A 24,924-nucleotide genomic window follows, 5' to 3' on the forward strand; every position below is an offset into this window, starting at 1 on the left:
AGTTAAGCTGAGTAATTGCAAGACCTGTGGGTCATTATGTTGCTGAGCCTAAGGAGATGAGATCAATATGATAAACATTCTTGAAGGGAGGAATGACTTCATAGAAAGTGAAAGTATGATTGTTTTGGTAGCCAAGAAGGACATAATACATATTCAGTGTTTCTATAGCTCATTTGACTATGCTTATCTTTTTTGTTTTTGTTTCTGTTAAGAATCCCCATCTTTTGTATTTTTTTAAATTAAAGTTGATTGGGGTGACAGTGGTTGGTAGTTACATAGGTTTCAGGTGTACAATTCTGTAATACATCATCTGTGTATCACATTGTTTGTTCACTACCCAGAGTACACTTATTTTGCTTTCTTCTGCGGGTACCTAATAAAGCCCACCAAGTTGCTCATATAGGATGGCCTTCAGTCTACGTAGGACTTCAATCTTATCTTCATTTATTTTATCTTTTACTTTATTTCTGCAACCTTCCATCTGTTTTGTCCTTCCTGTTTGGCATTTTACTTTCTTGAGCTTCCCCCACCCTTTTCCCCCCGTCTTAATTTGTATTCTGATCTCTTCTTTGTATTTCCTTTTATTGCTTTCCTGAACCAGGAAGGCCACTAGAGTGATGTTAGGCAAATGACTTAATCTCTTTGAACCTTAGTTTGAAGTAGAGATAATGATTTTTATAAACCTCAAAGTTATTGGTAAGCTTACATGAGAATATCTACAAATTGCTTAGCACAGTGCTTGGAACACTGTGTTTCATAAATTATAGCTGCTCTGCCCTTCCCCAGCCTTCTCCTGTCATGTTCATGATTACTTATTCAGATGGGCTTGTCTCCGAAGCTGGCCTAGTGCTGTGGGCCCTGGGCCCTCGCTGGTAGTAGGCCTGTAATGATTTTCTTCACATAGCCTGTGCTTCTGCCAAACGAGGTTATTTGTCTTCTACGTCTCTGCAGCTGTTCCTTTATTGGGAATCTGCTTATTTCCCATCTGTAATTTGCCGTTTCCTTCAGAAAACAGCTTAAATCCCACTCCCTCTTTTTTTTTCTTATCCACAAACTACAAGAAGTTTATCCTTTTCTGAATTAGAACCTGTCACCTTTTTTTCCTACCTTGTTATGTTTATTCATCGCTTATTAGACTTAAAGCCTTGAGGACAGAACCATGTCTTATCAATTTTTGTTTCTTCTATGGAAGGTAACAGTATGAAGTACATGTCATAGGTACTTTTTATGATTTCTGAGTGAATGCATTTGTGTCTGTTTTTGGTTAATTCACCAATGTGGAGAATTGGGTAAGATTAACTTAAAAATTACTGTGCGATATGTGTATGAAGTTCTGAGTGATGAAGTCATGTTTTCAGACTGTATTCTTCGGAGCACTGGTGTCTGGAGGTGACTTGGGTTTGTTTTCTTCATGGATAAATGAAGAAAGTTATTTGATTTATAGAACGGTTTACGTAGATTCACAGCAGAAGAGGAGATCTAGTGGGGAGGCAGTGCTTCAACTGCCTGTTATCCAGAGCAGCTGTACTTTAATTTTTTTTTTTACATATTTGCTACTATGTAATATTTTATTTGAATTTAGAGTTTGAATGAAGGGTTATGATTGCAAACTGTTCAAAAAAACCACTCTGGTAGAACACCTACCGGAGACGGATATAGATACAGAAAGAAGGCAATTATTTTGTCATAGTGTTTACGTGTGAGTTGTAGATTTAAGCGTTCAAAATATGCTCTGCAGCATATAATTCAAAAGGGTGAGTGTTTTTTCGCACGGTGGCCAGCTTCCCCTTTTATCACCTGTTCTAATGTTCATAGTGCTTAGAATGTCAAGCACTATGATAGCAGTGAGTCTTTTATCTTTAGGATCTGTAGCTTCTTTAGGCTGGGAGAGCTTTTACAATACACTACATTCTGCTATAGTGTGTTACTGGATTTAATAAAAGGTGTATGTATATGTGGGCGTGTGTGTATTTATTATTATGTATTTTTTTCAGTTTCAGGTATGTCCCAAGAGTCTCTGTGTGTCTACTCCTGGACATCGCACAGATCTTTTTCAGAGGGATCCTAAAAATGTCCTGATAACTGATTTCTTTGGAAGTGTACGGAAAGTGGAAATCACAACAGAGACTATTAGTTTGCAACCGGATTTAGGAATCATGGAAAGCAGGTATTCATCTTAAATTATTTGTTTCTTTCCCTTTTTTTTCTGTGTTTTTTTCTTCTTATTCACATTAAATTATTTGAATAGAATACTTTAAATTCACAATCTGTAAATTGTTATGTAACATAATAGTTTTTAAAAGATGAAAGTTGGTGTTTGTAAATAAAATGACATCTTTCTACCCAGTCTTCATTTTGTGTAGGCCCTGCGTTTTTCAGATTTATGGGTAAAAGCTATAAAGAGCAGTGAGAAGCTCAGATCCTGATTAGGATTATGTTATAATTCCAAAATACAATGTAGTAGTGTGATTTGAGACTTGCTAAGGACCAAAACTTTCCCCTTTAACTGGCTGTCTCAGAGCCGTGCTTTTGTGGGATGGATGAGTACATAATGGTTCAGAAGATCTTCATGAAAGAGCAAGTATGTGAACGTTTCAAACGTTAACACTCTCTAATGAGTGTGTATGCTGTCACCTGTTGCAGTAGAAGGTATTAAATGACGCGACATTGAACAGGGAGGTTGGCAGCTGGGCATTTAGTGTGTAGTAAGGGCCCTTGGAGTCTGTTAGATGCAAGGCAGATGAACATAAAAATGGGAATGAGGGCCAAATGCATAGTTCAGACTAGAACACAATGCTTCCATGTTCAGAATTTTTTTTGGCTCCAGCAATCTGATTAGTTCTTCGAGTGCCATGTATTTTGGTTCCTAGAGTCTGGGTGGTTTGTGAGTCTGGTTCGGTTACATTTCTGGCTTTTACCTAGTGGTGTGTTCTGTTAATCTGGAACAATTTATCTGGGACTATTGTAACTTTGGAGTGATTCTCCATCAACAGGTGCCACAGTTTAGGATGTTTTGGGGGCTCTTGGTAATTCATTAGGGAAAGGAATGTGAGAGAGAGATATAAGCCAGGTTACCCCCATCTTGGAGAATGGATTGTGTGTGAGTGAGTGAGCAGTGAGTGTGCATGCATTCAACATGTGTAGGTATGTGTGTGTGTGTGTGTGTGTGTGTGTGTGTGTGTGTGTGTGTAGAGAGAGATTGAGAAAAATTGGCTGATTTGGGGTATGTGAATTTTAGAAATATTTATAATGTTCCATTTATTTCTCTGTAAACATTTTTAAGGGCCAAATATCTTTGTTAGGTTTAAATGGTGTCTCAGTAGCCAATTTCTTGAAATATATAGATGATATACTTTAATAGGTATGAATCTTTGTTATTTGTGATTGTCTAATGCTATCTGTTGGAAACTCATACTCCAGGGAACTTTTCTGGGTTGGCAAATGGCAACATAAATTACTCTCAATTTTGAAATATTCAGATTTGCCATTGATCTTATGAATGTTTTAGAAATAAATTTAAAAACTAGGACAAAATACATCTCTTATGAAGATTTAAAAATGACATTATTATTTCCTATTCTGGATTCTCAAGGCCTTGGAGTTTTTCTTTTCCAATTTCCTATATCTATTGGCTTAAAAAAATATTTTCTTAAGAAAGCAGATGATATTCTATAGCAGTACCACTTTTATTTGTTATTTAAATACTGACTTTCAAATTACGTCTGTACAATAGCTAAACTATATCTTAATACTTAGCAACTAAAATTGGAATTGAGCTACTATATATCTTTTACCAGATTCATTTTATAATTTGCCTTGAACTTAAGCCTATAATAAGATACACTTTGTTTTAACCATCTGACCCTTGCATTAATTTCCTTTGTAGACAAGAACTATCTTTATACTTCTTCTGTACTTACTTTCTGTTCTCTCCACCTAACAAAATATTAAATATGTAATAATCCTACAATAAAAAATGATTTCAGTGGAATTCTGTTTCATTATATATTCTGGAAGAGTGGAATTTTATCTCATAAATTACCTCCATGTATTATATCAGATGCAAAAATAGTTGGTACTGAAGAGTATTTTAATTTATCTTTGAGGAGAAAATTATTTTAAGCTACAAAGCCAGATACCAGGCCTGTTGAATTAGAGCACCCTCTAGTGTTTATAAATAAAATTTATTTAGAATATTGCTTACAGATGGTTTCATGTTTATTGGTATAAGTTATCCAATTAATTTTGAAGAATTAAGTTCCCAACATGTTCCAGGAATTTTTACATGGATGCTAGAAATATTATCTCATATATAGGTGCTACTTATATGCAATGTGAATGGCAATCATTTTGTTTTGAGAAAAGTATATTCATGAGAGATCAGATATTACAAAAACTTTTATTAAAGAAATTATAGGCTAGAATGTGTATGTAGCTTTTCAGATCTTAGGTTAAAAATATCAATACAGTCATTGCCGTTAAAAATATACTTTTAAAAATATTACTTTCTACCTTTATTAGGGAAACAATAGAACTGATTTGTTCATACTATATTTCATATTTTGTGTATTAGAGTATACTAGACTAAAACCAGATATGATGAAGAACTTTAATACATAAAATTGACTGCAGGACTATATGAAATAATTTTTTAAATATGTCTTCTGAAACTTAGATATTGAATAAGGTATAGTCATATAGTTAGTAACAACACTATGTTTCTGCATATGTCTTACTAATTGTGTTATTAATTTATCTGCAAGAACAAATGAGGTAAAATAAAGACTGATTGTAATAATCTTGACTTACACAATTTGATTCTAGACTGCTTCATCTAAGTATACATAGGTTGACTTTGGTGAGTATGCAGACAAGTAAACAGCATACCCTCCTGAAAGAGTTCGGCTTTCTAGACTCTAGTAGTAAGTCCGTGTCATAATTACTTAGATTACCAGTTTTGTGTCTTTATAGGGAAAATAGCCTCCAGCTTATAGATATAAAAATATAGGCATGTTTTAGTGTTAAAGTATAGAAATATAAGTTCTGTAGGCATTGCCCAAGAAAAAACGGAATCCACTTTTTTATAGATGGGTAAACTGAGGCTGAGAAAGGTTAAGAAACCTGCCTAAAGTCACCCATCTAATAAATAATAGAGCCAAGATAATGAATCTAGGAATGCCTCATTGTTCTAAAAATATATATATTCTTATAGTATTCTTTCATAATTTACTCCGAGTTACTTGGCTTGTTTTCTTTTAAAAGGATGTAAAATATAAAAGATAGTTCAGTGAATTATCACAAACGAACTACTTGTGTAACCACCAGAAAAAGAAATAGAACAATGTTGGTACACTGGAAGCTCCCTCTATCTATGTGCCCCTTCCCAATTTCTTCCCTTTTACTCCCCCTCAAAGTTATCCACTATCCTAACTTTTATGGAATTTGCTTTCTTACTCTTAGGTAATTGTAGTTATATTACCTAAGCATGTATCCCTAAACATTATGTTTTGATTCTTTTATTAATATTATGGTTTTGGAATTCATTTATGTTGTGTGCAACTGTAGCTTGTTCAATTTTTTTTGTTTTTAAAAATTGAGGTATATTTTATTTACAATAAAAGCACCCTGTTAAGTGTATAGTTTTGCGTTCTGACAAATGCATACGTCCAGATAATCACCGTGCCGTGCATCCCCACAAGAAATTTCCTTAAGCCCCTTTTTATCCAATTCTTCCCCCATGTCCCTAGAAGCCACTGATCTGTTTTCTGTCCCCGTGGTTGTCATATAGATGGAATCATACATTCCGTACGTACCCTTTGGAGTCTGGCTTCTTTTATTGGCATAAGGCATTTCATATTTTTACCTGTTGTCACATGTCTCAGGAATTTGTTCCTTTTTATTGCTGGGCATGTGATACAGTTTATCCGTTCGTCAATTGAAAGATACTTGTTTTTGTTCCCAGTTTTTGGTGATTATGAATAAAGCCACTATAAACATTTACATACAAATATAAGTTTTCATTTCACTTGAGTTAAATACCTAAGAGTAGGTTTGCGGGGTCAACATTGTAGAAGTACATGATAAATTTGTAAGAAACTTCAAAACCATTTTTTATAGTTATTGTACCATTTTGCATTTCTATAAATAATTGTTCCACATCTTTAATTACTATGCTATTTTAAGTGACATTTTAAAAAATTATTTTCCATTTGTTGTTCAAATATAGAAGTGCAATTAATTTTTATATTGACTGTATTCTGGGATCTGGGATCTTACTGATTCTGTTGTTGATCAATTCAATCCCAGTCAGGCCTTTTTCTTTTTTTTGGTAGAGATAGACAAATTGATTCCAAAATTTATATGGAAATATAAAGAAACGACTGTAGTATTTATTATATCATTGAACATATGAATTCAAATCTCTATAATGTTTACTAGGAAATTAAATCAAAATTTAAATGTACATAATCAGTTGAAACATCTGTTTTGGAGTTGGGCAAAGTAGACTGTGAGAAACATGAAACATTGTGACCAAACTGTTCATTGAAAGTTGCTCATAGTAAATTGATATGATTATGAAACTTTATGAACCAAAGATTTACCAAAATGGTTCAGACGATGGGTTACAGGATTTCTCTCTTATTGTTCTACTTACTACTCTATTTTTCAAAGTGATTTACTCATCAGTATAATTCTGTATCATCTTAAGTATCTTATTTGGTCATTTATTTTATATTGTGATTTATAACTGTTAGTCATTTCAGTTGTTTAGGATTTCATTAAAGTCACTTTCAGAACATAAATTAGATGTGATTATTCGATTTATAAAGACACTAAAACCGAAAAATTATCTATTTTCTCATTTTACATTGAATAAAGTTCAATGTTTTGTTATAGTTTCAAAATAATATGTTGATTATTTTAGGGGCAGTTTTCTAAAAGCAGTTTATTTCACTATCTACAGTTAACAAAAACATCCATTGGTTGGTTTATGACTTTTGAGAAATTATTGTATATAGATACTGTAGCAGAATATAGTACTGTATCTCTTTGCATAAGTAAAACCTCTGAGTATAAATTAGTAAATATTATGTTTACCAGCAGTAGTGATTTCCTACTAGCCTATATTAATATTTAAAAATGTGTCAAAGCAAAGTTAATTTTAATTGAAATACTAAACATATAGAACCTAAAATTTTATATTGTGAGAAATCTAAAATTGATATGGAATTATTTAAGAAATACCAGGGATGCCAAAAAAATGTATACACATGACTTGTATTCATCTTTTGTTATCAGTATATATTATTACAATTTTAACACAGTTGTTTTCTTTCTTAAAATGTGTATACATTTTTTTTTTGGTACCCTCTGTAGAACATTAGAGGTTAAACCATTAGGATGATTAGGGAATAAAGTTTTGAATTATATGATAAAGTAGATTATTGGCCTTTAAAGACATCTTAACTCTTTGATTCTATGTTTTTAGACTCTCTTGGTCTACTTATTAATTGTTGTATTATTGCTCTACTCCACTAAATTAAGCTTTAGTATCCTAAATGAGTTAAATTAATTTCATATCTATTACTTGACGTTATAGAGGATGTTATAGCATAATAATCAAAATCAAAGTCTTTGGAATTAGCATCTGAATTCAGAGCCTTTGCCATTTACTAGGTTTGTAACCTTGGGCAAACTGGGTGACTTCTTTGATTCTCAATTTCCTCCTCTGTAAAATAGAAATAATAATGGCACTTTATGTATATTAAGATAACTAATTTTTTTAAAACTGTTAGTTTTGCCTTAAATATAGTAATGTTCTCAATAAATGTTCAACATTATCGAGAGAACATACCATATGTTCTGATAAAAATTATTGCTAGAATGCTATTTTTAGTATATTTTTGGCTATTTGGAAAAATTATATATTCTGCTTTTATTAATCTGGTGTCACAAAGTAGTTATCTCATATTGGGAGGTTTCTCATTTGGAGTAGTATTAAGAATTGGGAAATTGTGTTTTACCAGAAGATGGCAGTAGAATTACATGTTTGTACATACAGAGCAATCATTTTTGAATGCTGAAGATTGAAGGTAGAATGTAACACCAAATCATGATATTTATTTCTTCAGACCGCTGACAGAGAAAAATACTTCTAATATTGAATTGTTAGTTGAAAAAATTATGGTAAAAATTTCTCTTTGTATATAAGTTGTCTTGCTTTAATATACCTAATAATGTGGAACTTTGGTTATAAAATAGGTAAATCTACAAGATCTTTTTGAATTGCTACTCTGCTGGCATCGTTTTAGATATAGCTTGCATATTATTAAATACTTAATAAAAAATTGAAGGATCATAATATCTTATGTTTGTGTGAAGATTATGATTAATTAGTAATAAAGTTTGTATTTATGATTTATTAGTGGGGAAAACTTGATTCAATTTTAAAGAATTGATTTATATATGACTCTTTAGGACTGTAGCTGTTAGGGAAAGCAAAAGGCAGAAGACATTTATATTAATAATATATATCTGTAATCCCATTTCAGCAATTGTCATTTTTCTGTTGAAATCATGGCATGGTTTTGTAACTGATTTTTAAGTATTCTAAAGGTGAGGTGTTACCGAATTGTCCCTCCCAGTGCTTGAAGGAAACTTGAAGGCCATTTATTAGAAATTGTGTAGAAGTGAATGACTTGCGTTCAAATTTTAGTGTAGTTTCTTGCTTTATGTTTTCAGGCATATTACTTAATATCGGTGCGACTCAGATATTTTATCTGTAAAAGGTTGATCTACTCTCTACCTTTACAGTTATTGTGAGGACTGGGGGTAATGAGTATACTTTTTCTGTGCATTTTTAAGAGCATGCCATGTAAAACTCAGCCATACTGGTGTTTCTCCTCCAAGGCACATGGTGCTGTGGGAGTGGTACTGTCTTTATCTGGTGGACTGTAGCTCTGTTTCTATAACTTCATTTGCGTTTTTGTCAGCCATGCCACACATTGCCCGTTCTGACAGAAATTACTGTTAGCCTGGCCTTTCCATACTTACCCGTGTAGTTGATTTTTTAAAAATCTGTTTCAGGACTTGATGCTTATTTCATTGTGTTTTGTCTCACTAATGATTATAAGTGTTAGTTCATTATTGTAACCCATCAATCTTTTGTAATACTTATTTTGATTTCATAATGTTAGCATTTAAGTATATAGGTTTTATTGTGGAGGTAAAAATGAACCTGGAAAAATGACAGGGCCGTGAGGGCTTTGTGAGCAACATCCTTCACAATTGATATCAATTTGGGGGCACAGCTGTTAAGTGTATTGGAACACTATGGTTTTTCTCAGGGGTAATCAATAACTTGAAATTTCATAACAAATGATTTTTAATAAAGCCAAACTGTACCTAGAACTGCAAGTAAAGTCATTTATGTGACTTTTTATTAAATTGATATAGTAAATATTATTTACAGAGCATTTTTCTGATTGTAATAGACAAATTCCTGCAAGATGGCAGGTAATTAAAAATGCTTATTTCAAAATTAATTTTGTCTTAAAAATTAAGGAACGTCAGGAGGCTGAAATAAATCATGTTTGATTTTGGGCATGTCTTGGTAATATAAATAGTAATTAAATATTTATGTGAGAAAGGGAACATATTATGTTTCTTCATGAAACATTTATTGAATAATTCTATTATTCTCCATCTTTCTCTGTTTGTAATTGATGTATACAAATTCTTGTCATACTCAGTGATATTCTAGACTCTGTACTTTGTTTAATTTGATGAAATTGGCCATATATTATTCTGAAAGTACTTTTACTAAGGGAAGCATGCAGCTAATATTGTTATGGAATGTCTTTTTTCAGTGAGATTGATCACCCTCATTTTAACTACAATATTAAGAGTCTTTCTTTGTTCTTCCGATAGGATTAGTTTCTAATGTTAACTAATATTTGCTAGTATGATTTCTCAAAAGTGAGTACAAACTAAAATTAATGAAATGCAAAAATTCAAAGGATGTGATCTCAGAATACCTGAATTTGTCACATGATAACTAAGTGTGGATTCTGGTTGAGAATTACTTTGTACCACACTGTGAGTAGTGGTGGATCTAGTTTAATTGCTCTGAATGACATTGGCACTCAGAGATTCAAATACTTGGTGAGAACTTTAAACTGGGTTGTATTAAAATTAGTATACCTAATTTTTTAAATGTTTATTTCTTTATACCACACACACCTATATGTGTATAGGTATATATAAGTACATATAAGTGTGTGTGTGTGTAGTATATATATTGAGAGATGGAGTAGGAACATAGTATTTTAGGTTTTTATTCGCTGATTTAAAGATTGCATGCTTTTGACAGTCCTTTGCATTTTTGCTTTAAGCTACTGAGACAGGTAGTAATGAGCTATATGATGAGACATAAATTATGAGTACAAGCAATCTCTGGCTTAGACATACCACCCTCAATTTCTGCTTCTTACAATAGAAAAAGTTGTAACTGCTTTAACTGTTTTGTATAAACATGATGTATATATTTAAAATCTTTTATCTAATGATAGGGAAAACTCTAACAGCCTTTAAAAATAACTGATGCTCATAATAATTTCTCTTTAGTATGCTAAAACACTGTAATATACATCTTCTAAATCATAGAAAATGATTAAACTATATCTTGTATGACTTTAGTGTTGAGGATAGTTTTTTTTTTTCTTTCTAATTCTTTGAAAATTAGGCACAGTAAAACCTTGAGTATCCAGAAATTAGGTAACTTCTAGTAATAAAGAATACATGAAAGTTGCCAATGAGTTGACTCTGAATATGAGAAATCCCATTTTTACTTTAGATATAAAAACACACCTTGACTTTAATGGCCTTTGGCATTCATAGTTTAAAATCTCATTAGAAGGAAACACTTCTCAGTAAAAGACTACCCTATAATATTCAAAATTAGATGTAACATTTCACTTTTTCCAGAACAAGAAATTTAAATGAGTTAGAGAGGTGGTTTGAAGTTAATAATAAAGAACAGTCAACTGACTTCACTTTTGGAATTGTTGCTGACTTAATTTTTCTGAAAATCTCTTCTATGATAAAATAACTTCGTGCTCTATAAATTATTTAAAAGGCATTTTTAAATACAAAGCTGAGCTACCAAGAAAGTAGTTGTGTGGAGACAAACAATATTGTTTGATGAATGGTATTTCTGGCTGTCTCCAGATTGAAATAGAAGTGGTGACATGCCATTATTCAATAGAAGGGGCTGCACAAGTTCAACTTCCCACAGTTTCTAGATAGTCGCAGCTGGGGTTCCAAACATGCAGCTTCCCTAAGCACTTGGCAGGAAGCTCAGATTCTTTATCTCTCTTTTAAAGGATTATCTGTGGGTGGGATCCCTCTCCTAGAGCCAACCCATGGGGTGTCAGGAGCACCTTAATTCAAGCATGTCTTTACAGGACCGTGTACTTTATCCAGCTGCGGGCCCTTTTATCTGTGAGGCAGGAAGGATTTGTAAGAGCCCGTGGCTGAACTGTGGCTCTGATTAGGAAGCTCCACTTTCCTTAATAATAGGGAAATCTCTTTGAGAAAGACGTATAAGGGACTAAAACCCTAGTGGTGAGTAAACATGGAAAGCAAGGCTCTCTAAATGATAATTACTGATGTAGAAATCTAGAGTTTTGAGTTAGAATGTTTTTGTGTGAGGGTGAGGACAAATGGCTGTAGGTCCATTTGTGGGTAGTTAGGCTTAAGACAATTACTGTCAGCTTAAAATTGGTTACCCAGATAAACTACCTTTAAAAAATAAGTAAAAAATTAGGACGTTTTCAAACATACAAAAGCTGAGAGTATTTTGAATCAGTACACTCTTAACTAAACAACATCTAAAGGGATACACTTCCTAAAGAAGGCAGTGGTAGAGAGGTGTGAGTGCAAGGAAGAATGCTGTGCTCATAAATTAGTAAAAATGTGAGTAAGTTTAAGCAAAAACCGGAACTGTTCTATAATTATGATGATAATAGAGATGATGAAGATAATTATTTGGGGGATAAAATAAAGTACTACTGTATTTAATGATAGTATTATATAAGGAGAGCACATGTTGGTTTTAAAGTATTTTGAGAGTGTTATTTGTTGGGGGGGAGAGTAGAAAGTTTTAATAGCTTTAGGCAGTCTGGAAAGTATGCATTTTATATTTTGAGAATGACCATTAAATGAACAGAAGTAGAGGAAATAAGACAAGAAGCAGTACAGGAGAAAAAGCGGAATTAAAAAAAATCAATGAGGCAGCAAAGAAGTGAAGGTGAAAACTAGAAGGAAAACAAACCAGGAGAAATAGAAATTACATAGTAAGGAGAAAGAAATAATTAAATTATGTTGCTTATAACAATGAATTTAAATAAATTAATCTTAGTTTAAAAGAGATCATCATATTAGGATAAAAAGAAATCCAACTACAGATAGGAAACATAATGGCATTAAATAGCTAAAAATAAAAGGGTTACCAGGCAACTGCTAACCAAAAGAAAGCTTATGTAGTTATATTAATATTAGAAAAATAGACTTTAGGAAAGGGTGTTGGCAAGCATAAATAGGGCAACTAATGGTAAAAGGTTTTACTCACCAGGAATATAAAGCATGTTGAACTTTCAATTACCTAATAACATAGCGACAATATATTTTTTTAAATTTACGTACTTAAAAAAAGGTAGATAAATTTACCATTGTCGGAGATTTCAATATCACATTATCAGAAATGGGTTGAAAAAAAAATTCCCCCAAGTGTTTTTAAATTGAAGATATGAACAACATGATTAACAGGCTTGATCTCATATATTCAACAATTAGAGAATAAACTTTCTTCTCAAGGCCAAATGTAATACTGTTAAGAATTGATCCCTAGTGGGTCCCAAAAAAGCTGTAAAGTGTTGGAATCTTATTGAACATTTTTTTTCCGGATCACAATATTATTGTTACAATCAGTAGCAAAACAGAATTGTTTAAAATCTATTTGTGTGAATATTTTAAAACATATTTTGAATAATTCTTGGAATAAATAAAAGTATTAATGGAAAATTTAAAAATATTTAGAACTGAGTGAGAATGAAAATATTAAACATCAAAATTAGTAGGATACAGTTTCTGATACTGGGTTGGATGAAATAATTTGCAACAGACTTATGATCCTACCAACAACAACTAGAAAAACCAGACAAAAATTATATATTTTTAAAAACACTAGAGAAGTACAGAAGCAATAAGGACTGAGAAGCTAAAAAATCCAGATTTGAGAAAACTTCAAAGAAATGAGCTCAAAATCTGCAGCCACTTTTTCCTGGGTTGTACTGATTTGGGGAATAAGCCAAAGGTGAGAATCTGGGCAGTGGGTCATTTCTTGTGGGTAGAAAAACTGGGACAATATTTGTTGATGTCTGAGGCTAGAGTGACACAGTTGTCAATCATAAAACCAGTTTCCCTTTCAAGATGTTTCTCAATCACATGACCAGTTTCTCTTTCAAAATATTTGCCAAATTCTGAAGTTGAAGGAAAGCTAACTACTAAAGCAGAAAACTTCTAAAAACCAGAGCTGAATTTACTAGTCTTACAATTCTGAGGAGATAAAGGTTTTCAGAGTGAGATCCCTGAAGAACATAGCAGGTGAGAGTTGACAGCCCTGGAGAAGGTGGTGAACTGACACTGACAATTTCCAGCTGCTTTTCCCCTTGGGTGTACTTACTGATTCTGGGTGCAGCAAGAGCAGAGATCAGCGAAACAGGCCCCATTGGCCAAATCTGGCCTGCTGCCTGTTTTTGTAAATAAAGTTTTATTGGAAAACAGCCATGTTCATTCCTTCATTTATTTACTTAATGTCTATGGCTGCTTTCATGCTGCAATGACAAAGTTGGGTAGTTCTGACAGAGAATGTATGGCAGAAAGTCTGAAAGAGTTACTGTCTTGTCCTTTACAGAAAAAAGCTGTTCACTTCTATGCTAGAGGAATCTGGCAGAACTTCTGATAAAGGGTCATTAAGGGGGACAGAGCAACCTTTTAATAGTGTTTTTTCTTTTAACTTTTTAACTTTTTATTTAAAGTGTGTTTTTCCATCAACTCCAAGTCAAGTAGTTGTTTCAATCTAGTTGTGGAGGGCGCAGCTCACAGTGGCCCACGTGGGGGTCGAACCGGCAACCTTGCTGTTAAGAGCACCATACTCTAACCAACTCAGCAACCTTTTAAAGTACAGTTTTAGGTACTTCAGTGGGGCTTGAATGCCCAATTCTGAAGCTTCACAGAACAATAGGACAAAAATCTAAGCCTGGAAAACATAGTGAAAGTTACTGTGTTCAGGGGACAAAGACCTGCCAGGCTTCAATTTAAAGCCTTGAAGAGCCTCACCATGAGAATAGGGGCAAATTACAGGTTGAATGAGTCTTACTAAAATTATAAGGCAGTCTTAATTCAACTCAGTCCCTGATTGACTAGAAGTGGTCAGACTACCACTCTCTAAACTACCCAGCAGAGGAAAAGTGTGGATCTTCTTAGATGGAAAATGGTATTGTTAGTAGTTATTTTTTAAATAATAAATATGCAGTGTTCTATACACAATCAATTAAAACTTACTAAGTACATAAAGGCACTGTGACCATATACAAAGAGAAAAACAGAAGCAGACCTGGAGGTGATCCAGAACTTGGAGTTAGTAGACAAGAACCTTTAAGTATATTTAATATGTTCAAGAAAATAGGAAAAAAATTCTTCAAAGCAGATGAAAAGATAGGGATTTCACCAGAGAATATGAATGTATATGAAACAATGAAGTGAACATTCTGGAATTGAAAAATATATCTGAAATGAAGAACTCAGTGAAATTGGATCAAATTGGATAGCATCAAATTGGATACCTCAGAAAACAGGATATTAGATTCGGTAAAATGGTGTGTTTAACAATATCTTAAACTAGAGGGCAGATTGAAAATAGAGAAGAAGTAATATTTAATGAGATAATGAGAAAAACTAATGAAATATCAAACCACAGATTCAGCTAAACTATGCTAACCCCAAGCAGGATAAATACAAAGGAAACTACAACTTGGCATGTCTTAGTCAAAATACTGAAAAATCATAGACAAAGGAGAAAAATTTAAATGCCCAAGAGAGAAGAAAAAGCACATTACCTTTAATGCTGACATAAATAATGGAAGTCATAAAACAGTAGAATAACATGTTTAAAGTGCTGAAAGAATATTTCTAACCTATAATTCTATACATAGTAAAAATCTTTCAAAAATGATGAAATAAAGATGTTTTCAGACAGATAGAGCAGAGAATTTGTTGCCAGTGCACCTGAACTAAAGTAAAAATTAAATGATCCTAAAGAGAAACACAAAAATCAGTAAGAAATGAATGGAACCAGAACAGGTAAATATATCATTTAATATAATTGAATATTGATTGGACAAAAAATAAAAATAAAAAGAATTTCTTGTTGAGTTAAAAAGTATTTGTAGAATTAAAGTATATGACAAAAATAATGCAAAAGGCAAAGGGATAAATGGAATTAAAGTGCTGTAAAGTACTATTCATATTGTATTATTGGAGAAATGGTGAATTTGATCAGTTTGAGTAGATTAACAAGTCAAAATTAGGTGTTCTAATGTCCAAGATAACCACTATAATAATGGTAAATATACGTATAACTATCATGTTAATAGAGAAAAAAGAATTAATAAAATATTTGGTTACTTCAAGAGAAGGAAAGGAAAGATGGGAAATACAAAATAGATGATAGTTATAAATCCAGCTATATCAGTTATTAAAGTAAACATAATTGGACCAAATACCTTTTGAAAGTCTCAGGTGGTCATACCAAATTAAAACAAAACTCCAAACTTTGCTGTTTACATGAGAAATCTTCAATAGAAAGGAGTTGACTAAAGTAATACTTAGAGGAATTTAGGAGAAAAGTAATTAAAAGAAATACTAAGCTGTCAAGTAAAAAAAATGCTATTTTTTTCAATTAGAAAAAAATAATGTATGCTCTCCCAACAAAGAGTGGCTTAGATGCTTTCTACCTGTGAGGTTTACTGAACTCGTGGGGTTGACATAGATGAACAGAATTTAAAAAGAAAGCATGCTACGTAACTCATTTGATGTAGACCTAGTTAATTCTGAAACCAAAACTACACAAAGAGAGTATGAAAAAAACTACAGAGCCAACCTCACTACAGAGCCAATACTCAGAGATGTACAAATCTTAAAATAAAATTCAAATCCAGTAATGTATAAATAAAAATACTTCAAGACCAAAGAGCAGTTTTCTTAAAATTGCAGGAATGATTTAGTATTAGAAAATATATTAAATGTATTTTATCATATCATTACATTAAATAAGAAATATTTTGTAATTGTTTCAGTAAAGCAGAGAAAGCATTTAATAATTAAAATTCATCAATCATTAATGATGAAAAAAAGCAACAGGGCTTAGCCAACTAGAAATAAAAGGGAACTGCCTTGACTTAATCAAGGCCATGTATCTAAAGCCAGTAGCAAACATACTTTCGGGTGAATCTTTAGAAGCACCTCAGTGAAAGTCAGAAAAGATAACGATGCTTGTTCTAATTCCATCTATTCATCAAAGTCCCAACTAATGCAAGAAGACAAGGAAAGGAATAGGAGGTATGAGAATCAGAAAGAGGCAAACTTTCCCTGTTTTTTTTTTTTTTTTAAGATTTTATTGGGGAAGGGGTACAGGACTTTATTGGGGGAACTTCCAGGATTTTTATTCCAAGTCAAGTTGTTATCCTTTCAATCTTAGTTGTGGAAGGTGCCATTCAGCTTCAAGTTGTTGTCCTTTCAGTCTTAGTTGTGGAGGGGGCGGCTCAGCTCTAGGTCCAGTTGCCATTGCTAGTTGCAGGGGGCGCAGCCCACCATCCCTTGTGGGAATTGAACTGGCAACCTCGTGGTTGAGAGCCCAAGCTCCAACCAACTGAGCCATCCGGGACACAGGTCAGCTCAAGGTGCCGTGTTCAATCTTAGTTGCAGGGGGCGCTGCCCACAATCCCTTGCAGGACTCGAGGAATTGAAATGGCAACCTTGTGGTTGAGAGCCCACAGGCCCATGTGGGAATCGAACCGACAGCCTTCGGAGTTAGGAGCACGGAGCTCTAACCGCCTGAGCCACCGGCCGGCCCTCCCTGTTGTTTTTTTTTTAAACAGACCACGTAATAGAAAAATCTAAGAGAATCTACCATTTAATGATTATTAAACTTAAAAAGAATAGAGGAATAGGAGTAGGAAAAGATGTCATGTTACCCAAAACATAGCAAATGAAAGATTGAAAAAGTTTACTGAAACTATATTAAAATATCATACATAGCAGGAAAAAAAATGCAAACAAAGTTAAGAGAAATTCTGGGTGAAATTATATGCCACATGTATGTCAAAGAATTTCTGTCGAGATTATATAACTGTACATTGGTTAAAAAAAAAGACAATGCAATAGAAAAGTGATCAAAGGAAATATAGTTTGGAAAAAAGGAAACACTCATGTCCAGTGACCATGTAAATATGTTTTTAAAGGGAAATGGAAATTAAAACAATGAGATCCTGTTTCTTGTAGAAAGTTAAGTGATGATGATGGACAGAAATGGAAACATATTCTTGGTGGCAGTGTAAATTGATACAGCCCCTTTGGATAGCAATTTGGTAGTTTCTAGCAATAGTTAAAATGTGCATAAGTTATGATTCAGCAAGTTCACATCTAAATAATTACTCTAGCTCAGGGGTTGATAAGCTTTTTCTGTAAAAGGCCATATAGTAAGTATTTTAGCTTTTGTAGGTCAACAGTCTTGGTTGCAAATACTTAGTGCAAAAGCAGTCATAGACAATACATTAACAAATGAATTGCTGCGTTAAATGCAAGTTTATTTACAGACACTAAAATTGAATTTTATATAACTTCCATTGGTCATGCAATATTATTCCACTTTTGACTAATTTTTTCAGCCATTAGAAAAAAATATGAAAACCAGTCATAGCTCATATAACTTACAGAAACAGGTTACAGGCCAGATTTGGCCTATGGGCTTGAGTTTGCCGCTGTTGTGTACATGTAGATGAAGTAGACTGGAAAGATATATAATGCAAATATTTCTAATAATAAATAATTGGAAGTAGATGTCCATCAATATTGGAAGGTCTAAATAAAATGGAACGTTTTCATATTATATACATATAGCTATTAAGGTATTGAACTAGAATTGATAATCATATTGACATGCCTGGATCTCAAAAACATAATATTAAATGAGAAAAGTTAGTGGCTAAATTATACATAGAATACAATTTATTTGTGACACTATTTATGGGCATTCAACCTATTTTTCAGGTAGCTACTAAGTATGTGAAAGCAAAATAAAATGACTGGAACAATACATGTATAACTCTAGTTATGTGTACCTAGTAGAATGCCTCAGACAGGATAAGTGCTCAATAATTTCTTTTTTTTTTTTTTAATTAATTTTATTGGGGTGACAATTGTTAGTAAATTTACATAGATTTCAGGTGTACAATTCTGTATTACATCGTCTATAAATCCCATTGCGTGTTCACCACCCAGAGTCAGTTCTCCTTCCATCACCATATATTTGATCCCCTTTACCCTCATCACCCACCCCCCACCCCCTTACCCTCTGGTAACCACTAAATTATTGTCTGTGTCTATGAGTTTTTGTTTCTCATTTGTTTGTCTTGTTCTTTTTGGTTTATATACCACATATCAGTGAAATCATAGGGTTCTCTGCTTTTTCTGTCTGACTTATTTCACTTAGCATTATTCTCTCGAGATCCATCCATGTTGTCACAAATGCTCCATCTTTCCTTAACGCCGAATAGTATTCCATTGTGTATATGTACCACAACTTCTTTATCCATTCATCTATCGAAGGACATTTTGGTTGTTTCCATGTCTTGGCCACCGTAAACAAAGCTGCAATGAACATTGGAGTACACGTGTCTCTATAGAGAAATGCTTTTATATTTTGGGGGTAGATACCCAGGAGAGCGATTGCTGGGTCATATGGTAATTCTATTCGTAATTTCTTGAGGAACCTCCACACTGCCTTCCATAGCGGCTGCACCAGTCTGCATTCCCACCAACAGTGTATGAGGGTTCCTTTTTCACCACAGCCTCTCCAACACTTGTTACTATTTGTTTTGTTGATGAAAGCCATTCTGACTGGGGTGAGGTGATATCTCATTGTGGTTTTCATTTGCATTTCTCTGATGATTAGCGATGTTGAGCATTTTTTCATATGTCTGTTTGCCATTTGTATATCCTCTTTGGAGAAATGTCTCTTCAGGTCCTCTGTCCATTTTTCAATTGGGTTGTTTGTTTTTTTGTTGTTGAGTTTCGTGAGTTCCTTGTATATTTTGGATATTAGCCCCTTATCAGAGGAACTGTTTGCGAAAATCTTCTCCCATTCAGTTGGTTGCCTCATTATTTTGTCAATAGTTTCTTTTGCTGTGCAGAAGCTTTTCAGTTTCATGTAATCCCATTTGTTTATTTTAGTTTTTACTTCCATTGCCTTTGGAGTCAAATTCATAAAATGCTCTTTGAACCCAAGGTCCATAAGTTTAGTACCTATGTTTTCTTCAATGCAGTTTATTGTGTCAGGTCTTATGCTTAAGTCTTTGATCCATTTTGAATTAATTTTGGTACATGGTGACAGATAGCAGTCCAGTTTCATTCTTTTGCACGTAGCTATCCAATTCTGCCAGCACCATTTATTGAAGAGGCTGTCTTTCCTCCATTGTATGTTTTTAGCTTCTTTGTCAAAAATTATCTGTCCATATTTATGTGGTTTTATTTCTGGGTTCTCAATTCTATTCCATTGGTCTATGTGTCTGTTTTTCCGCCAATACCAAGCTGTTTTGATTATTGTAGCCCTGTAGTACAAGGAAAAATCAGGGAGTGTGATACCTCCAGTATTGTTCTTTTTTTTTAATATTGCTTTGGCTATTCGGGGTCTTTTGTGGTTCCAAACAAATCTGATGATTTTTTGTTCTATTTCTTTAAAAAATGCCATTGGGATTTTAATGGGGATTGCATTAAATCTGTATATGGCTTTGGGTAATATGGCCATTTTAACTATGTTGATTCTTCCAATCCATGAGCACGGAATGTCTTTCCATTTCTTTGTGTCTTCTTCAATTTCTTTCAAAAATGTCTTATAGTTTTCAGCATATAAATCCTTCACATCCTTGGTTAAGTTTATTCCTAGGTATTTTATTCTTTTTGCTGCAATTGCAAAAGGAATTGTTTTTTCTATCTCTTTTTCTGAGATTTCATTGTTGGTATATAAGAAAGCAATGGACTTTTGTACGTTGATTTTGTAGCCAGCAACTTTACTGTATTCATTGATTGTTTCTAATAGCTTTTTGGTGGAGTCTTTAGGGTTTTCTATATATAGCATCATGTCATCTGCAAAGAGTGACAATTTAACTTCTTCATTCCCAATTTGGATGCCTTTTATTTCTTTCTCTTGCCTGATAGCTCTGGCGAGGACTTCCAACACTATGTTGAAAAGCAGAGGTGATAGGGGACAACCTTGTCGTGTTCCTGAACGTAGAGTGCTCAATAATTTCGACAGGTTTTTCTCTGACCACCTCCCACCACTGTTATTTTAGAATTGCCTTTGACTCTACAAAGATAATTCCTTATGTGTACAAGTTAGCTGGTACTGTGAACTTCTGGAAAGCCTGCCTACAACTTCTACCAGATAAGAGGTTACTTCTAAAGTCCCTCATTGAGAACAAGAGCTTGGTTTTCTGGGATTTTGTTAAAACTGCTTTACTGAGTTGCTTGGGAGGTATTCTTTTTAAACTAGTACGTGCATTTTTATACCACACTAAACTCTGACAGTATAAATACGATACATTTCAACAGCTGGGCCATAAATTAATGTAACCTTCATTCTCTGGGGAGTTAACTTTCTGTTCTCTATCTCAAACTATGTCTTTTTGTCCTGGCTTATCATCTTCCTTGTGCTTTTTCAAAGTAGGTAATAGCCAAGGTTATGTCTTAATATCTTGTCTCACAAGTTTTTAGTTTCATAATTAGAAGGATGGTTATGCTGTGAGTTTAGGAGGGGTGTCTCCTCTCAAGGAAGATGATGTGTTAGATTGTCGTCTCATTGCTATAACTATCTGCACAAAAATAATCTTCAGTGCCTCTTGAAGTTGTAATAGAATTTTGTGTTTGCTTCTATTGACCAAGAAAATTGAATTCTTTTATCCCTTAGAGTGTCTTTAAACTTTCAGGAATGTCACAAGCCTCCAGGTTTGTCAAGGATAGCTTGCACAACAATATGTGTTGTCACTTATAAGAATGCTTAAGCATTTTTTAAAATGGAGTTTAGGAGTGGAAAGTTTACCATCCTTTTTTCCCCCAACAAGATTGAATTAAATTAACTTCATTGTGCTATGTGCTTTTAGTTTCAAGTAATTCTTTTGAGCTATCATGTTTTAGAGTTTGCACTAAACTGACTTACTGTTTTTGTTTTTGATATGTTTAGAGAATGTTTTCTTAGTGGTTTTGGATTACCCTAGATGATGTGTCTTAAATTATTTAGTGATCTTCTTAATTTTTAGTTTGTATTTGGCATAGCACACTGTCTCTGGTTTCCTGTTATTTTTGTTGGGTATATTTTTAATGTTTGAAAAGATGCTTTGACCTTCTGTACACAGTAAGCTACGTCATTTTATACACGAATAATCTAATCTCAGTAGAATATAAATTCACCTGTTTCTGAATCAGAGATAGCTTATATATTACAATAAGTAATTGTAATATATTATAATATGTAAGTATAATATATAAGTAATTTTACAGTGTTATTTCAGGAGTGCTGAGATAGCACAGACAAGAAAGATTTTTGAGGACACTGGGCATCTGTGAAAGTAAAAGAAAACAAAAGAGATGAGGACTTATCAAGACTAACTTCATAGGATTCAGAATCTTGATAGCAGTATTCTATTTATTTATGCAGAGGATTTGGACAATATTTCAATTGCATTTTGATTTGAGATGGTAGCATCACTTCATTAGATCCAAAATCCTTTCATAGTATAAACAAATTTCATTTATTATTGTTTTCTACAAAAATACAGTTTTAAAAGAGTAAAGTAAAAAAAAGGAATACATATTTTTTTCTCATGCAGAAATTACTTCCTTATTAAATAATTTAAGTAGATCTTCTTAGTGAAAGATCTTGAAAAGAGGTAATACACAAAGTCTTTTCTTTCAGGAACTCAAAATGTGAAAGAAACAATAATGAATGGCTTTAAGAAAGAGAACTTTACCATTTTACTACAGAATATTCCAGGTTCCCTTAGGATGACAGCCATATATAAATTGAAATTAGTTTTTGTAGTTTTCTCAGTTTCTGAATTATACTATAAGCATGGACTACTTGATCAGAGCCATGTGAGAATCTGAGAGATTGGGCTTAGAAACTGTAGGTGACCTTAGGTGACAATCTTGGGAAAGTGTTAATTTTGAGAGCATGAAAGACACCTTGGAAGGCGGGGAGGGGGTTATTCCTTGGAGTATTGGTAGTGAAGGGAAAGAAAGAAGGAGCTGAAGATAAGAGTCCAAAGGAAATAAGATAAATGGGGGGGAAAAAGTCAAATTCTGCTACCACAAAAAGTACCATTTATTAAAGAAGCTACACTCCAGTGTAGCCACAGAGGAGGGTGCTCTTAAACTGAGAAACCTAATAAGCCAACTTTTTCCCCTTCTTCCCCATCACAAGATAACTTGCTGTTGCTGATCCTGGAAAAAAACAAAATCTGTAACAGAAAAAGAAGGAAGCAGCCACACAAAGTTACGAGGGAGAGAGACTAAAAGGGAAAATAAAAAGAAAGAAGAAAAACCACAAAACAGGAAAACTGAAATACAACACTCTAATATGAATAACTATATTAAACAAGCAATTACATTATGAAACAACACCATAGATCAGACACTCTAAACAATTAAAATGAACAAACAAACAGGAAGATGTATGACACAGAAGCTGACTGAACTCTAGAAAGAAATTGATGGAAAAAGACAAAATTCATTCAGAAATGAAAAGGTACAAGATACCCAAAGGAAGATAGATATTATCAAAAGTTCAGTAAAAAAGAAAGAATAGAAATGAAAAAGAGTCAAGAAAATGAAAATGAAATTAAGAGAAAAGGATCAGAGAAAAAATGATAGAGACAATCTAAGAACTTGAACTAGAAAAACAAATGGAATATGAACAGAAATAATATTTCAAATTATAATAAGAAAACTTTTCAGAAATAAAAGGAGGCCTGAATTTCCATAATTTCTTGATAGTGTCCTTTGGAGTGCAAAACCTTTAAATTTTGATGATATTCAGTATATGTTTTCCTTCAGCCCTACAGACTTAAACTAGTGTTGTTTAATTATTTGTCAAGATAATTTAAGGTTTTGATTTTTAAAATTTAATTTTTAAATTGATGTGTAATTTACAGAGAAAAAAAGATAAAGAGGTTTCAATATATTTGGATCTTATTTTTTTGAGATATAATGTTTATTTGGTATTTTGAAAAGAAAGGATCAATAATTTTTTAAAAACCTTTTTTGTAGTTCTCGTCATTTGGGGAGATTTTATTTTTATTCCTGTTCTGCACTTTACTGTTTTATACTGTAATAGGAATGTATTATGTCAACTCTGCATCTCATTGTAAATGTAGATATTAAAGAAAGTATGTTCCACATAAAATAACCTCTGAGAAAATGATTGCTGTGTTCATTTTATTCATGTATTCATTCAGCAAATGTTTATTGAGTCATTATTATATGGTAAACATTGGATATACAGAGAAGATGACATGGTTTTTGTCTTCATGGAGGTAAAAACTGTACCTAGATGGGTGTAAATAAATTGTTATATTTGAAAGAAGAGTAAACAGGAAATTGGTGGTTGGTCCAAACAGAAAACAGAATGGAGCAAATCACAGTTACAGAGTTGCAGGGTCCACTGGTGCAAGACCAGTAGCAGTTAGAGATGGTTGGACAACAGACTGGTGCATAGAGAAGGAATTGCTCGGGACGAATCTTGAATGTGTTTGGAGCACAGGCTTTGAAGACCTTTAACTACTATGACAAACGGTATTCTTAAACATTTTTAAGCCTTAGAGTGAAAGACAGGACCTGCGAATACTACGTGATGTTAAGCTAATCTTATACATAGTAATTAAATGCAGTCTGAATGCATTTATAGTTATGTCATTGAAAAATTATCATTAGGTGTTTTTTCATAGATTATTGATAAATACTGATTATTTTAAGAACATTAAATACATACTTTCATATATTTTATGTTTAGCGTATTTAAATATTTGCCATGCTTAAAAATAGTATTTACCTTAGCTTTGTATTTTTCAATTCCTTTTTTCCAGCTATAAGGAAGACCGGATGGATGAGGATCTAATAGAACCCCTGAAATATGCTGAACAACTTCCTGTAGCTCAGATAATACACCAGGTTTGCTGTCTATTTTATTATTTTGAAAGAAACAAGATTTTTAATCTCTGTAAACTAATTGCTTTTGTTAGAATTTTCAGAATCAATGTGCTGTAGCTGAGAGGCATTCCAGGTCGTTTATCCCCGTTTGGACTCCACCTATTACAGTTGGAAGTCTCGTTCAAGTCACAATATTATAAGGCTACTTGCTGTGTAGTACTAGAATTCTGACTTTCTCGTATATTAAATCCAGGGTAAAATCAGAATTATCTTCTGTGTGTTACTTAACAACGAGACTTAATTTCAGAAAACTTGCATTTGAACCATTGTACATAGTACTTGTTAGTGACAAGGAAAAAGCTGATAAAATATCATTTGGTTATA

At 33.1% G+C, this 24,924-nt stretch overlaps 1 protein-coding gene across 1 annotated transcript in view; it reads left to right on the plus strand.

Annotated features, from left to right (window-relative positions):
• PIGK (phosphatidylinositol glycan anchor biosynthesis class K) overlaps window positions 1-24,924 on the plus strand; it is a 114,692-nt gene that overhangs the window by 50,711 nt on the left and 39,057 nt on the right. The window contains exons 9-10 of the mRNA XM_081057040.1: window positions 1,995-2,167; window positions 24,477-24,561. Of these exons, the coding sequence (XP_080913166.1) occupies window positions 1,995-2,167; window positions 24,477-24,561 (258 nt within the window). The remainder of the gene's footprint in view (window positions 1-1,994; window positions 2,168-24,476; window positions 24,562-24,924) is intronic.

Source organism: Rhinolophus hipposideros (genome assembly GCF_964194185.1).
Source record: "Rhinolophus hipposideros genome assembly, chromosome: 8".
In the NCBI taxonomy this organism is placed as follows: domain Eukaryota; kingdom Metazoa; phylum Chordata; class Mammalia; order Chiroptera; family Rhinolophidae; genus Rhinolophus; species Rhinolophus hipposideros.